The following is a 16,826-nucleotide window of genomic DNA, read 5'->3' on the forward strand; positions in this document are numbered from 1 at the left end:
AGTTTTAAAACTAATTTTATGAAACAGAATAATCGGTGGACAAACTGCCACAGGCACGGTAAAGTGAATTTCTATCTATTTATTGCACAGCCCCCATGACAAAAGCAGAACAAACAGCTGGATCCAGCGGTTTGATACATAAGTCAAACCCACATTCAACAAGAAGGAAACTGTACAGAGTTAAAGACAAAGGGTGGTTCATATTGGGCTCATACTTCCTCCATTGATCTAATACGACCAGTCTGTCCTACTGTCACATGAGCTTCACTGCTGTTGCCACACGGTCATAGTTGACGGCGGGACAGGCGCAGAGAAGCAGCAGCTATGGCTAAAAGCGATGGACGCGATTACTTTAAAAGAACCAGCCTGTTCTGGATCATCTCAGTGACGCTGGCGATGGGATACTTTACTGTAAGTTTGTTAAATCACTAACCAAAGGTCCGACAGTACAAACACAAGCTGCGTGTTTGTCATTATTTCTGTCTTAATGCCACCGTGTTGTGCTGCGGTAAATGCGCTCCGGGTTGTTTCCGTCATAACAAACAGTCATGGGGACATTTATATTTTCATTTTCTCTTGTACTGACTCATATTTTTTGACAAGTGATGAAAATGTCATAATATAGGGAAAGTACCATTCGAGGCAATTACCGAGTGACAGTTTCGCAGATAAGGATCTTATCAGGGTTCAGTTTGCCTGTTTGTGCAAAGTCCATTGGACGAGTCACTGTAACAGGCCAGACTCAGCTCATTCACAGAAAAGTGTTTACTATGGTTAATGCTCCTGTGTTCTCTGGTCTCTCACTGATATCAGGGTTTCATTATATCTATTGTATTATTTGGTCCCATAAATGATCAATTGCATTGACCATTAGAAACTAAATATTTGTAAAATATCTTCAAAGATGTTTTTGCTGTGGGTCCATATACACCACTCCTCACAGTAAGGCAACGCTGACTTACAGCCGTAAGGAAATAGATGAACACGACACGTTTGAAGTTATTTCACGGTTGAAGAAACACAGAGTGCAGCTTTCAAACCAGAAATGAACTGCAGCCCCGGAACCAACAATAGCCCTTTGTGTTTTCTGTGCACCAGCCACGTGGACACAAACCTGCCATGTCACAGGTGGACAAGAAAGAACAATAGCAGGATGGCACAGTGTTGTTTTATGTCATGATAAGTGTTGTGTTGTATGTGTGTAGTTGATACTGTGGCAGAAAAAAAATCAGCCCTTAATATCACCCTTTTTTCAGTGAAGTAGGAATAATTGTTACATTTAATTCAACAAAATATATCAATAAATATATGTGATTCATTTTGAAATGAGAATGTACATTAAAAAAAGTGGAGAAAAAATCATCCAGATTCTGACAGTAACATAGATGAAACGCACTAATTCCACATGACAAACCCACCAACAAAACCAAGATTCTGCAGAACTGATCTGCCTCCAGTAGCTGTGTCAAATCCAATTTAAGGTTTATTCCTCAATAAGGCTGTTTATTGTGCTGATCCACAGGCAGGAAATCTAATACAGATCATTATTGTTATTTATATTTCCCCAACTGAAATTGTAACTAGGTCAGCACGGTGCCTTAGTGGTTAGCACTGTTGCCTCACAGCAAGAAGGTTCCTGGTTAGAAACCCATCAGGGGCCTTTCTGTGTGGAGTTTGCATGTTCTCCCTGTGCTTGTGTGGGTTTTCTCCAGGTACTCTGGCTTCCTCCCACAGTCCAAAAACATGTATGTCAGGTTGATTGGTGACTCTAAATTGCCCATAGGAGTGAGTGTGAGTGTGTGAGGTTGTTTGTCTCTATGTGGCCCTGTGATGGACTGGTGACCTGTCCAGGGTGTACCCCTGCCTTTGACCCAGAGAGAGCTGGGATAGGCTCCATCAGATCCCTGTGACCCTAAATAGGAATAAGCGGGTATAGATAATGGATGGAAATTCTAACTAATATCCAAAGAGCAAACAGATAACAGTTAATGTTAACTATCCCTGGACTTTACATTATTAAAGTCTACATGGACCAATAGACTGGGGACCACACAGTCAATCTTTATAGGAAGAACCATCCTGCATCTTTTGGCCAGTTGTATGTCATGAACTTCATGCCTGCAGTCAACACCAACACAAACATTTTTTATGTAAATGTTAGATTGGAACAGTTTGTGAGAAAAATGTTTCAGGATAAAGATGAAATGAAAAAGCAATTCATAAGAATTTTAAAAATACTGCAGTATGTTTGCAAAAAGACAAACTGTTTTTTTCACTCAATGCAGTATATATGTGTAGTTTGTATTGTTCATGTTTAACTCCATCCATGTTTTGCAGATCACAGTGTTTGTGCCAGAAAAAGTCCCATTTGAGCAGCTTGGTCCATTTGGCAGCTTCTGCAGACACCTTGTGGATAACCATGCTGACATTATGTACAAAGGGTAAGTGATTCGACTTTGTTGCAACACTACGGCTCCTGCAAGTACCCTCCTGTTAATTCATAAGGACATATAATGAGTGTAATCTATTGAATGGTAGAGCAGCTTTAAAGATGATCAAATGATGTGCAAAGTACCCCCACAGGGCAGAAATTGCACTGTTTAATCAGCAGCCTTAATGTTTTCCCTCATTTACAGATCGTTACCACCACTTCTCCTGGGTGTTAATTAGTTGTTTAAGTCACATGACTGCTGTAGCAACACCAGAGTATTAAGAGAGGAGTCAGAGGAGGATGTTTTGTTGTTTCAGTCATGTGACATTCAGGACAGCCATTAAGCCTGAATGCTCCCAGTGAGGCAGCATTTGGTCTTCGGTGGTTTGGTTTTGTGAAATGGATGATCAACTTGTTTTTTTTTAGCTTGTCATATGAATCATTTTGTTTCTTCATTCAGTGACGTAATGGGAGCTGGAATCACTAATCTTAAAACAAAAACATGGTGTGAAATTGCACTCTGTTGTCATTGCCTGAGTTTGACTGATTATTACTTAAGGACATTTAAATATTTTTGTTGAACTGAATAAAAAATTTGTGGAGATGAACACATTTCTGTATGTTACAGATGGTGGGCAGCCTGGGCTGTTCATGCCTTTGAGGCCTTTGTTGCATTGAAAGTGTGCAGGTAAGAATGACAGAAGAAATAAAATAACAGAAATGAATGCTAAACCATAATGCCCACTAGATGGTGCTGTAATCTTATTTTTATAAACATCCACTTTCTTTGGTTAGAAATTGGGCTGCCACAATATCCCCTCTTTTTTATACCTGCTGACAGAGAAACACCCAGAAGTTATTTTTGAACATTTTTGTAAATTCAGTCTTGTATTTTTATGCAGTTTGCAAATATAAAGCAGAACTTGCCAGAAATGTCTATAGAAGCCTCATGTACACTAGAAACACACCAAGAAAGCATTAGTGACCAGCATTCTTTATGTTTTATTTAAGTAATGTTTTTTATTACTCTATCTACTGGTCTAATTCTTAATTGGTAACTGAGATTGTAGTGGCAACTGGTACTAAAGTAAGTTATGGATGAGCAACTAACTGTCAAACTTTTGCTCACTGTTCCTTCTCTGTGTCTCTGCAGCAACAAAGGTATCAACAACACAACCACTCGCTGCCTGTGGTTTTTCCAGACCTTTCTGTTTGGCTTTGCCTCCCTTGGCCTGCTTCTCAAGTACAACCCTGAACGGCCCAAACATCACTAGCAGAAGAATACAGAACAACACTGCAGTAACTAATCTGTTTCTTCCTCGTGCATCTTCTTCCTCCACGACCTTACTCTGTTTAATGAAATCTTGCCAAGGGCCACAGAGTGGAGGAACACACTTGAGCCTCTTCTTTTATAGTGTTTCTTATAACATGAAAGTATTGAAGTGAAAATATATCTTTGATAGAGACACTACAGATAGTTCTTACTTACTCTAGGCTGTAATTATTTCTTGACGATACTTCTTGAGTTTATACTGTAACCTTTGTTCCTATGATGGATCAACATCATGGAACATTTTATTCCATAGATTTTCTCTATGCAAAGCTGAAAGGACCTGAGAGACAATACCATTTTTTCTGGTAATAATAATGATAACTGAAGTTTTTTTTGTGTCTCAGAGTTGTCTTGATGAATCTTCCCTGAGCTGGATCTTTAATGCAATACATGAGGAATCTTTTCTAAAATAGTTTTGTGCTCTTACAGTGTTTATATCTAGCCTGGATGATGGCAGTAGGAATATTTTCTCAGCTGCTGTGAAGAGCATAATGTTAGACAGGTTGGCTGCAGATGGCCCGCAGCCACCAGCCTCAGAATTCCTCCAGGATAAAAAATAATGAGAGCTGCTGTATGCATGTTTTAAATTCACATGGCTTTCTTATACCATGCTTTGAGTTTTTAAACTACAGACTGGAAGTCCTTAATGTTAACACTACAAAATAAAGACTAACTTTGTAACTGCATAGGCCTGTTTCTGAATAATACGTAGTTTAACATGAGTATGGGTCTACAGCCATAGCAGTTATGTGAGGCTGGCTAAATGTTGATGATAGCACACAACTAGATGTGCAATGACAGTGCTAACAGGGTGATAACGTTTGCCGTGTTCACCATCTTCGTTCAGGGGGTAGCAGGTCATCCTGGAGTCACCATGGATGTTCATAGCTGCTGAGATCTTTCTGTCTGGACCAAAGTGGAGAATGAAGCAGTGGACTGAGAGCTTTCAGTTAGCATTGCTAAAAAATAACTAACCAAAAACTTAAACTAAGATTAAACCTATAACCATGCTTCAAGGCTGCATGATCCGATTAGTTTGGCTTCTTCTGGGGCAACAGAAACAAGCTGCAAACACAACGGAGACAGATTACTTTTGGCAAAACTAGTTAATGTTAAGCCTGTGGGTCAATGCTATTTGCACAACCCAAAGACCCAGAAAACTATTAGTAACTGGATGAATAGAAGTCCAATGTTCAGTCCTATCCTAAACAATAAAGCTGTCTGCTGTATGATCAAAGCTGAATGGTATTAAAATGCTCTGTAGAGCTGAGGGGCAGTGATATTTCTCTGTGGGTTTATCACTCCTTTAGCTGCCTATTTAATATTAGTCATTAGATCCATTTATAATAGAAATATATTGAATAGTGCAGTTTTAACCAATCAGTTATGGGTGTAGTTTTCATCATACTCATCTTGCAGTAGAAGGTGTTTATATCACACAGGTACAGTGTGACATCAACTGAGTGAGGCTGAAACAGAAGCACAGGGTCACAATGTCCTCTTATGAACCTAAGAGCATTAGCCTGTCTTAAACAGCCCAGTCTCCACCAGACCTGTCTCCAGTCATTAATCAGGGAGGGAGGGCAGAGAAACAACTTCCTTTCACATCCTGTGTCACTTTTACTCACATGAAAGTCTCTGGACTAATTCCAACAAGTTATCTGAATTTAGTAACGTAAGAAAAATGTGTCAACCAACCATCACAAAAGCATCAGAGCAGTTCAGACTTTGTCCAGCTTTATTTGGAGAGCACTTTTACTGGGAGTAACACTACCACTGTGGACAGTATAAATAAAAATATAGAGTTCAACAGCATCAGTTGCAACAGTTCAAAAATAACATGGATTGAAAATATATATTTGATATGCTGGCATCTTAGGAAGTTGTACAGTGTACATTTCCTTTAGAAAGAGATTACATCTACAGTGTATGAGTCATACTCTGTGATTAACAGTAAACTATAGTAAGTATATTCATTTTCTGAACGTAGTCTAATCACCCTGTAACTGTAATTACAGGGTGTCATGGTTAAAGAACAATAGCAGCATAAGTAATAATTGTATTAGGAATAATATTTGCTCTATAACCTCAAGGCTTTTCTGTACTCATTTTGCTGAACAGCCATTTTCTTAATGAGTTTTATGTAACACAGTTCATTAATGATAGCAGTGTCTGTTACAGGGTGTGCCGGTCAGCTCAGGTTTAATGAGTGTGTCGTTTCCTCTTTCTTTTTCTATCACAGATATGATTTGTGTTTATGCTGTTGTGATCACCGGTCCAGCCAGCATATAGAGGGGTAGCGCTCACTCAGCATCTTGCGTAGCTGAGAGCTCTGTGTCTTATCCCTGGTTTCAACCACACACTCCACCTGTACACACACACACACACACACACACATAGTTAACACTCTGGCATCACAGAAATACACACACTAAAAATAGGGCACTCAATGTGCTGCCAGTTCATTACACAACACCTTTCACCTTTTGACACTGCTGGTGAATAAACGGTGCCGATTTGTCAGTGAAGAATCGTGCAGAACCAGGAGCCGATGAGACAGTCAAGTCTTTGTCCAGTACAATTCAACATTTCATTAGGTTGTTTGAACAACATACGATAAGGCAATTCTGGTAACTGGTTTGAAAAAAAGCTCATAAATGAAGTTTCTTTGCTTAAGTTTTTCATCTGGCAGCTCTTTCTAACAATAATATGAATAAAGACTATGAATATGAATATGAATAAATAGACTGTGCAACTGTTGCAGCCATTTTAACCATAATTCACAATGACAGGACAATGTTTAATGCTAAAATGTAGCTGTATACTAGCACTAGCATAAGAGTCAGTATAAGCTCAAGGTTATGCCAAACCAAGTAAGGCTACAGAAGTAAGACCTGTACTGAGCTGTGCACATGTGTTTATAAACAATAATGGAAATATATTAATACATACCTGTTTTCATTTCTTTCTAACGTTAATGTTAAATGTAAAGTTAAATGTTAAAGGGTTCTAAGCTTGTAACTAACTTGATAATAAATACATATTTGTCCATGGTAGCTGGAACTTTGTTTTACAGATTCTGGTCTAACACAGCAAAGATATTTTTCTCAAGCTGGCAACCCCAACATTTTTCTTCTTAATGGGCTACAATGGATCTTTAAAATATTAAGATAAGATATATGTCATCAATCCCCAAAGAGACATTCAAGTGTTTAAATGTTAGTAAATTATTTTAAATTAATCAGACTATTTGAAAGTGGTAGGATTATTTTTTGCAGTGTAAGTAAGATTCTCTCCTCATAGAAGATCTAAAAACTGTGAAAAACTGTAACAATGAAAGTTGATTTAACTTTCTTTGTATTTTTGGCCCTCTAAGTCCTGCCTACTCACTGCCAACTCAAAGCCAACAGTTCCATGGCAATGAAGGAAAAGTAGCAGAGCTGATCCGAGCGGAGGAGGGAAAAAAGAGATTAGTCGCCTGCCTACCTTTGTCTTAAAGAGATCTGACTTGTCGGCGTGTCTTCGATGGCAGACATCCAACAACCTGGGAGGAAAAAGACATGGAGCAAGAATTAAAGGTGGCTTCAAAGGACAGTAAACAGAAAACAGATTGTAAGAGAGTACAGGGTCTCAACCTGACGTCCTCTCTGGACAGGACGTCCAGCAGCTTGGCCATGTCTCCGGGCCAGTCTCCCAGCTGCACTGAGAACTTACTGACCCGGTCGTCCAGCACCAGGGCTCGGTCCACACACTGCCTCACCAGTTCCAGCTCCATGTTAGCACTGCTCACCACTACACCGACCCTACAGCAGAAACACGCACAGAGTATGAATCTTGTTTCAGCTGCAGCCAAACAGATTAGAGCTGTGTTTAAAATGATAAAAAAAAATGTTTTTACCTTCTTAAAAAACTAGATCTCATACACAACTACACCTCATATTAATTTTCATGTGATGTTTAGAAAAGTGTCTTCATACTGAGAAGCCTGACCCACTTTTTGCCTCTCAGTTCTGGTAGTTGTCCAGCCAGGATGGCAGCCAGTCCCATGGCTCCCTCTGTGTCCACACTGAAGCGTTCAAACTCCTGAAGCCGGAGCATCGCCACCAGAGAGTCCTCCTCACTGTCAGGCAGAGGTAAACAAAGTCCAGGCAGCCTCGGTTAAATTAGACATTTTACTTTATACAATTAGGTCGGGGATGTGTTTTGTCCAAAAATAACCAAGTCGCAACGTACCAATGGATTTTAGGAGTAAATCATAACCTCAGTTTTAAATCACTGGCTATTTTTTCACATAATCTGAGTTAATCCCAACAGAAGCAGCTGGAGCGTGAACATGCTGTGGAGGGACAGTACCTGACAGAGATGACTTTATCTACCAGTTTCTTCGTCAGCTGGAAGGTGTTAACACCAAGCGAACGCTCCACAAGATCTGAGGACAGATAAAAGATCAGCACATGAGGAAAAATGTGCACACGTTAACTTCTCTGTATCACATGTGTGGAACCAGAACTGATCTTACCTCCATAGAGTTTCTTATTGGGGTTGCTCTGCATGTCTTTGATTGGACTGTCTGTTTTCAGAGACTGTACCAGCAGGGGAAAACCTTCTGGTTCAATTCCCTGTTGAAGGAAGTCTTCTCAGTTTTTTGTTTTCATGACTATTGCAAATATATATTTTCATATACTGTAGTACTACATGTATGAACAAGCCTCAATGTGTCAGCCACACTAGCAGCTGTGCGGCTGCTCTTAAGCACAGCCTTGCTTTGAACTAACATGTATGCTAAGATGCTCACGCTGACAGTGCAGTAAAATATGTTTGAATTTAGTGTAAAAGCATGCTAATAACTGACAGCTGAGGCTAATCTCATGGGTTTGCTGGTGTTGGACCATAGACTGAAGTATTGAGAAATATTAACAGAACTTGGCATCTTTATTGCAGATAGCATGGCTAAGACATGTTTTAATTCTGTCTGTTTTCCTTCACCTACATTTTGCTTTTATGATAGGTATTTATAATTTTTTTAAAAAGCAAGGCATTTTCTTTTGCATCCTCCTTTAATAGGCTGCATGCTGCATTTAAATACATGCTCAGCAGGCATGTGATTACATGTGCTGCAGTTTATATTTATGAAATATTGGTATGACAACTTTAATGAAAATAGGAACAGGCTGCTGGACTTAGTCAGCTTCTGCAGTATGTGGTATTTTATGTTTTAATGTTCCCTGCTGGGTCCTTTCAGTAAATTTGCTTGTTTGCAATTCTTGTCTTATGACTGAAAGTAGAATGAGAGTGCTGCTCTGTTCCTGCAGTGTAAACCAAAGTGGTCAGACTTTTAGGACAGATAATGGAACAAGGGGAAAACTCTAGATGCATTTATCTTGTCAAAGAAATTCAAGCTGAATGCAGAACAGACTCAGATCAACACCAGGGAGATTGAAGACACAAGCAGGTTCTCATCTTTGCAATAAGAAGTAAATGTATAAGGGAAATATGACCTCATCTTAACAAGCAGCACTAACAATACCACTGGTGTGAATTGGAGGCTAAAAATAAACTCATCGTTTACATTACAGATATTGTATTTAAGTTGACAGTGATATTTCATAACAAAATGTTATATAATTCTGCTACTAATGTCAAACATCAGCAGCTTGTACTGTACTTACTATGACAAGAATTTGTGAGTTGAGGTGTTTGATGGCCGCAGCTGTGCCAGCGAGAAGGCCATACTGTCCAGCTGCTGGAACAATCACTGCGTCCAGTTTGGGCACTTGTTCATAGATCTCCATGCCCACAGTACCCAGTCCTGCCAGGTACACTGCACTTTCATCTCTGGACATCATAAAAAAACACACAGAAGGAAAGAACAGGTCAGTTTAAAGACTGTGGAGTGTCCTGACCTCAGCAGACCTCATAGGTTTTGTAAGTTTTCCTTTGTTATGCCCACTCACATGCTTGATCACATGCTTTCAGACTTTATGTCAGCAGATGACATGCATTACACACTTTGCATGAAGCATGGTAATTTGTGCTAAAAATGCTATTTAATGACTAAAACTAATGACAGTATCCAAATGTAACCACAGCATTACACATCCTGTAAAGTTCAGTTTGTGCTGACTGACTATGCTTTTTCTTATTGCCCAACTAATTTATACTGTTTTACTGCATACTGATGCCAATGTGCATAGGGCATTAATGAACTACTGGGGTGGAGAAAATGATAAAATATGGTTTCAAACTAATACCAAGTAATACTAGGGCCAATACTTATATCAGTACTTTTTATTGTTAAAAGAAACTATTGTCAAGTAAGGGTGAGAAATGTGTCATAATATCTGAACTGATGGCATTTGAATTATCACTAAATCACACCGTTTTCAGTGGTAAATAAAAATTCATTGTGCGTATTTTCTGAACTAAAAAGGTCATAACTATGCACATGAACAGCAGAAGAGATTTAACATTGCAGCACAACTCAGGACTCACAACTCAGAAGAGTGTTGATAAGCCCATAATCATAGAAATGCTCAAAACAAGACATTTTGTCCATTTTTGTCCAATACTTGGGTAATCTATTGCCCGCCCATGGTGGCCACAGTGGCTACAATAGGCCTCTACAGCAGGATTCCCATTAAACCCTTGCATGCAGTATGCCACAAGTGACCGTCATGCAAACATCCCACTCACTGCTGCCTTTCCTATGTATCAAGGTGAGATTAGGCCAGAAACACTGAGCAGTAGCTCATTGCCAACATTACAGACAGACATATTGGGACCCCTCTGTGAAATATTTATGTGAGTGCTTGTGGGACTGACTCTTCCAGGTAGAGGTATCCGTTCTCTTTGGCCAAGTGCCGGGCATGATTCCGGGAGTCGTGGCTGGTGCTGCCATAGGAGATGACCATAGCTCCATAGTCTCTGTAGATCCTCAGGCGGGGTGAGGAGCAGCATGATGGCATGATGACAAACACTGGGATCTTCAGCTCCACGGCATGGTGAGCCACAGCCATGGAGAAGTTACAGTCAGTGGCCACAATCACGCCCTTCCTCTGCTGCTCCTGGAGGCACAGAAACACACGCTTCACATAAATTCACACAACACTATAATGTATGTCTTCAGACAGTATTATCAGGGGTGGTGTTTTTCAGACCAGCATTTCCTATAATCCCTGATGCTTCCTGTCACAAGAACCTTATTAAAGAGGACAATACATTTTAGTTATATCACTTGTTTCGAAACATACAGTACAGCATACACATAGTCTGAAAATAGAGACATTTCTAATTCATCAATTAAAACTGCACTGGTGCTTATATTTGTCACCATATAATGGTCACTTGGCTCTACAAGCACACAGAGACTAGAGCACACTCACCGGGGTCTGACAGAGGGGCTCATTCTTCACTCCTGTTTTACCTGTGTTAGTGAGGTGAGCAGGTACAGCACTCCTCTCTCCTTCACAGAGCCTGTGTATTGCAGATGCTCCTTCTTCAGGTAGATCTCCATCCCATACTGTTTGGACAGTCTGGAATACTGCACACACAAGGAAGTGGCATTTTTAAGCACCATGTTTAAAGGCCTCAAATTAGTCCAACTGTGACCTGAAAATTGATGATACAATAAAACAGACACTGGGACTTAATGTTCAGTCATCATTTCAAACTAAAGTCATTGCAGTGACCAGCACCTAATATTAGATATGATTTGGAATTAAGGGGTAAGACTATGTACTGTGCATGGCGTCTTCTGTATCCCTGACTGGATCCTGAAGGCCGCAGCACTGATGTCCTCAAAGCGGAGGTACTGGGCAGGAGGTCTGGGAACAATCCTGAACTCGCTGACTCTTCTGGTTTTGGGGGGGTCCATGAGCATGATCTCAGGACCTCCCACCACTTTGGTGTCATGAACCTTCACATCACCATTGAGAAGTTCCTCCTCACCAAAGTCCTTCAGTCGCTCTGGTTCAATGAGGGTGAGTCTGCGGCCTGTGGTGCCATTACAGATGGGGCCGCATTTGTAAGAGACCCCTGATTGTTTGGGGCCCAGGTGCAACTCCTCTCTGGGAAATAAGAGAATAAGCTGGTGTCACATTTCATTATGAAACTGAATATCCTGCATTTGAAAAACATACCGGGTTCAGACGTACCTGAAATTCAAACATATTTACTCTACCAGTCAAAGGTTTGGACACACCTCCATTTTCCCAGTTTTAATTCAAATTTAAGCAGTTCGGGTCCATCAATAACTTGGTATGCTACAAAGGTAAGCAGGAAACTCCTAGAGTTGAAAATCCTTTTTAAAGTTTCAGTTTAAAACTGAAAAATGATGTACTTTCCATAGTTATACAAAAAATGTTTGAGTTTGAGTGTTTGTTTTCCAGGAAAAAGAAGTACTGGAACAGCAATGGAAATAAATGAAGGCTTGAAAGTTGATGCTAACAAGGTGTCTCAACTTTTGCTGAGTATCTTCTGTCTGTATAAAAGCATTATTGGAGAAGACACCCTCTGAAGTAATACTTGGACAGCACTGTTCTGTAGAAAGTAGTATATTGTCCTCATAATGGTGAGAAAAAAGGCCGTTAACAAAGGAAGACAGACAGGGCATCACAACCCTTTAAAGTCTTACGTTCTACAGACCTGAACCTCATTGAGCTGGTCTTGGATGAACTGGACAGAAGGGTGTCACTACTAGACAGAGCCAGCACACTCATTACAAATCCAGAGATTTATTCAATAATAATATTTCAATCCATTTTGGATCTTTGTAGGGTCACAATTTTACAATATTTCAGTATGTGAAGTTATCAGCACAACTGTATTTGCAAAGGTTGCTACTCTGTAAGTCAAATATTTAAATAAAATTTCTCATGAAATCCTTTTTTATGTCCAATTGCTTATATGGTCTGTGCTTTAATTTCAGAGTAGGCCTACACTGTGACATTAAACTTTCAATAAAACCTGAAAAAATAGAGCTGTGTCCAACTCTCCACTGGCACTGTGCATTAGACATGCTTAGTCCTGTGAGGATAATATTCTTTGACATCTGGGAACCCCAAAGCATTATATTATGAATTTGTATGTTTTTACATGAAGTTATATGAAGTAAACATAATCTTTTCTAAACAAAACCAAAATAGTTTTGTATTGCATCTTTTAATGTGTTTTTTAGAATACAGGTAATTTCACTGCAATACTGAAAATCAATTACAGATACTTGAAATGTCTCTGATGTCCATAATCCACTATAATAAACACAGTGCAGATTTAAAATGATGTTATTTTTGCAAATTAAGGCAGCAAAAGATGCACAGAGGGTTTTTACATATTTTTTACATTCATTTGAATGGCATGAATGCATGAATGAACAAATCTGAAAGAATAAAGAAGGTTGCATCTCATGAATCTGGCATTACCCAAAAGCACATAAATGCTTTTCAAGTCAGCCATTGTCTTCCACTGCACAGTTTCTACAGTAAACTGCTAAAGAACAGTGTCGTTACTGGACAAAAAAGACAACATCATATTTGCAATGACCAAAAAAAAGCATTAATGTCTTTGTGCAACCTCTGGCAAAAAACCTTAGTTAAACTCCTTCCTCCAATACATGTCATTAAGTCAGAGTTGCAGGGAACTATGATCTGTTAACAACCCCCACACACTAGGTTTTACTGCCACTTTTGACTTACCATACTCACATTATACATTAAAACTACCATGTTTAACCATGTTTACATCTAGAAAAAAAAAGAAATTAAAATGACCTCAACTCTGGTATGATGGGAAAGTTTCCATGCACACCCCCAGTCTAAGATGAATTGATTCACCTTTTAACCTCCATTCAGTGTGACAGATCACATCTATAAGTCAACTTATGATTGATTGGTTCATTTAGCTCCACTTATTAGGAGACACACAAATGATTAAAGTAGTATTTTATGCTTAAAGTCATGACAGTTTGATTTATAACAGCCTGACAAATGGACATTAAATATAATGAGAGTACAATCAACTAAATAATTTCTTATCAAATCTTCTGACTCAACCTTCATATTTTAAAGGACAAAACTGGATTACGGTAATTCTCAGACTCATTAGTTTCTCTAACTGGGTAGCTAATCAAGTGACACTTTACACAGACATAATTACTGGATTAACCCTGTTACCTGGTCAATAAAACACATCACCAATGGTCAACAGCTAGTCTGAAACTATGAATAAGACATGTCAGAGTCATGCCAGTTATATTTAGATTTATAGTAAATGAAAATGTTATGGTTTGCTGCTTCACAATAAGTCCTGACAGAGAAGAGTAAAATAACTAAAGGTACATTTAAGTGCTTTAGTGAGCTCATAAAATACTGAAATAGCATCGAAAGACCACCAGGTGGAGCAGTTTTCCTGTTACCTGTCTGAATTTCTCTTAGTGCTGCCAGCCCTCTGCAGAGAACAGTCCTGTCTATTTATGTCACAATGGTCTGCTATAAACTACACTGTGACCTTTCACCTCATCTCCTGGGTCTAATACTGCCCAACTGGTCAGTCAGTTTCAGCATTTTGGAGACACAGAGTGTGCCCTTCACATGAGTGTGAATAGAAAAGTCCAAGGCTGGCCCTGTGATTAGGGTGCTTTGGTTCAAAGGCAGAGTTCAAAAACCACATCAAAAGGGGAAAAGAGCAAGATGGTAGCCATGATCATGCCTCAAAAAGCCTCCTCAAAAGAGAAGATGAAGGGCTGAGATAGTAAAAACATTCTTTTCATTCAAAATGGTACAAAATAAATGAACAGTGAGAACAAAGCAAAAGTGAAGGAGACATTTCAGCCCACCAGGCTTTCATCATTGTACCATCTCAGCTTTTTCCTTTTAAAGACTACAGACTGGAACCCTCACTGGTAGCACCACATGAGCCTGACCATTGAGGCTGCATCCTTGTAAGTGCAATTCTGCATATTTCTGTCACTGAGACCTGAGTTCAACATGTACATACAAAACAGAGGTCAAAACTGCAGTAAAATGATCACTCTAATTCTGTCAGAATTACCTGGAGGCAAAGTGGAGAATAAAGTAGAGGAATAAGCGAAGAAGCAAGTCTACCAGAGTGTGGAAGGAAGGGAGCAAATCGTCTCTACAAGGACATGGAGCCAGAGATGAAATGGAAGAAGAAGCTGAAGAGTTGAAGGAGGAGCGGATCATTTCCGTAGGAGAATGGGATGGAGCAGGAGATGCATTGGGGAAAACCATCTGAGCAGGAAGATGATTGTTGGAAGGGCATTTGTAGAAATTAGACTCAGGGGCTGCAGCAGCCAAACATGGATTTGGAAGATAAGTGATTTGTTTTGTTGAGTTCCTATTTTGATCTGCAGGTCTTCCTGTTAAGTTAGACTGTGAAAACAGATGTGGAGGGGGAATGAAACTGACTGAAGAGATAGGTACTGACACTGTGTGTGTTGCAGGAACCTCTGGACTGTGGGCACAGGGTAAATTTGTCACTACAGGAGTGATCTGGGTAGGGGAGAGGTCTGGAGGATTCAAAGGGCTACATGTTGTAATTTCCCACCTCTGCCAGAAGGGGTCATTCTCCTCGCTGTCTTTAAGTGCAGGCCTGGGCGAGTACAAACGCTCAAGTCGCTCGCTCAAGTAGCTCGAGTAGAATAACTGGGCAGCAAAGTTCATCCTGTTTGAAGTACTTTCCTCTTACAGTGCAACAAGTCTGTGCATATGAATCCCTCTGGTCCTCTGGGTGCTGTGGTGTGTTCGAGGGGTAAAAGGACACTGACTGGTGTTGCTCCCACGGTTTAATGTCCCCTACTCCAACTCCCTCCCTCTTTTCCTGAACAGGGGCTATTTATGAAGGGATTACCCAGGTACACATGGACAGTGGCTCTGGAGTGTCTCTTCAGTGGCCTGGCCCCTCCCAGAGCTCTATTCCTGGGTCCAGACTGGGATTACTTCCCTTTTCTGTGACGTAGTGCTAATCAGACGGTCTAAGGAGATAGATGCAGACTTAGAGTTTATCTAGGGTGCAGTGATCTGGACGCTCAACAACACAGAGGAGGCAATTATGGACAGGGGGTCAGAAATGAAGGATTGTGAAAGTCAGAAGGATAGAAGGACACCAAAGTCTGTGAAAAAAGAGCTATGAGTAACACTCTGATTTTCATGATCTGAATCATGATCCAGTGCATTTCACATACACGCAACAGTAGATGATTAGCCTCTACAATAAACTGAAGCAAGACGTGGTTGAGCAGGTTTCGGATACGTTTAAACAACACAAAGGAACATGCATTTGGTTTGGTGTGACTGTAGAGGAGATATGTTGCCTACTAGGCAGTGCAAAGTGAAGAAGAGGTGAATTGGCTGCTCCCAGCACTCAGCGGGAAGTCCAGATCCTACAGAGCTCCGATTGGATGTCTGACGTGTCGCCCAAATCTGAACTGAGGAGTGAAAGTGATGCCATCATTCACTGGACAGGTGTCTTAAAGTTAATCACCACAGGAAGGTGTCTAATCAGAGACAAGGTCTGTAGCAGACATGCAGTAATGGCAGGGAAATCTGAGTGTAGTGAATGGCATGTAATATGGGCGGAGCCAACTGCCTCATCATAGTGCAAATAGTGTGAAGTAAAGTGCCAAAGGGATGGAAAACTAATGATCAGGGGGTTTGTGGATTCTCTAGTAGTGATTCTATCATATCACTAACACTGTTGTATGTTTGTATACTCCAGTGCACGTAAGTGGTGAAGTTTCCACTGTATCTAATAAATAATCTGACCAAAAACTGGAGCTGTCCTTCCAACCAAACTGCTGACAGGTTCTGTAAGTACAGCAAATCTACAATAGGATTAGGAAACTAATGACTTGTCTTAAAAGCAAAGGGTGATGCTTTGTTTCCTCTGATGGAGTCACAGACTTAACACACACATCACCCAAATTAGATTTAGCTCCTTTTAAAGTGGCAGAAAGGCCAGACAGGTACAGTACAGAGAGCTGAGCTCACTTCTTGGCAACAGTGCGGTTTAGTGAGGTCCATGTTCAGGTAACCCTAACTTGGAGCC

The 16,826-nt window shown here is 40.2% G+C and overlaps 2 protein-coding genes across 5 annotated transcripts; one reads left to right on the forward strand and one right to left on the reverse strand.

Moving 5' to 3' along the window:
* Positions 1-264: 264 nt before the first annotated feature.
* tmem254 (transmembrane protein 254) lies at positions 265-6,069 on the forward strand. Of its 3 annotated transcripts, none has more exons than XM_026310087.1 (5): positions 265-411; positions 2,338-2,441; positions 3,060-3,119; positions 3,585-3,592; positions 6,007-6,069. In XM_026310087.1, exons 1-5 carry the CDS (start codon positions 325-327, stop codon positions 6,054-6,056), a joined length of 309 nt encoding a protein of 102 aa, XP_026165872.1. In that variant the 5' UTR covers positions 265-324; the 3' UTR covers positions 6,057-6,069. The 3 variants fall into 3 exon arrangements, with proteins under 3 accessions (XP_026165872.1, XP_033181462.1, XP_026165871.1); XM_033325571.1 differs by lacking the exon at positions 6,007-6,069 and adding an exon at positions 4,612-5,915; XM_026310086.1 differs by lacking the exon at positions 6,007-6,069 and having other exon boundaries at positions 3,585-4,450.
* On the reverse strand, positions 6,008-15,552 carry LOC113132162 (L-threonine ammonia-lyase). Of its 2 annotated transcripts, XM_026310085.1 has the most exons (11): positions 15,327-15,552; positions 11,503-11,830; positions 11,188-11,304; positions 10,587-10,828; positions 9,434-9,599; positions 8,284-8,383; positions 8,118-8,193; positions 7,759-7,884; positions 7,400-7,567; positions 7,251-7,308; positions 6,008-6,132 (listed from the first exon to the last, which is right to left on the reverse strand). In XM_026310085.1, exons 1-11 carry the CDS (start codon positions 15,440-15,442, stop codon positions 6,034-6,036), a joined length of 1,596 nt encoding a protein of 531 aa, XP_026165870.1. In that variant the 5' UTR covers positions 15,443-15,552; the 3' UTR covers positions 6,008-6,033. The 2 variants fall into 2 exon arrangements, with proteins under 2 accessions (XP_026165870.1, XP_026165869.1); XM_026310084.2 differs by lacking the exons at positions 6,008-6,132; positions 7,251-7,308; positions 7,400-7,567; positions 7,759-7,884 and having other exon boundaries at positions 7,960-8,193; positions 14,811-15,552.
* Positions 15,553-16,826: the final 1,274 nt, after the last annotated feature.

The sequence above is a fragment of the Mastacembelus armatus genome, chromosome 15 (genome assembly GCF_900324485.2).
Source record: "Mastacembelus armatus chromosome 15, fMasArm1.2, whole genome shotgun sequence".
Taxonomy (NCBI): Eukaryota; Metazoa; Chordata; class Actinopteri; order Synbranchiformes; family Mastacembelidae; genus Mastacembelus; species Mastacembelus armatus.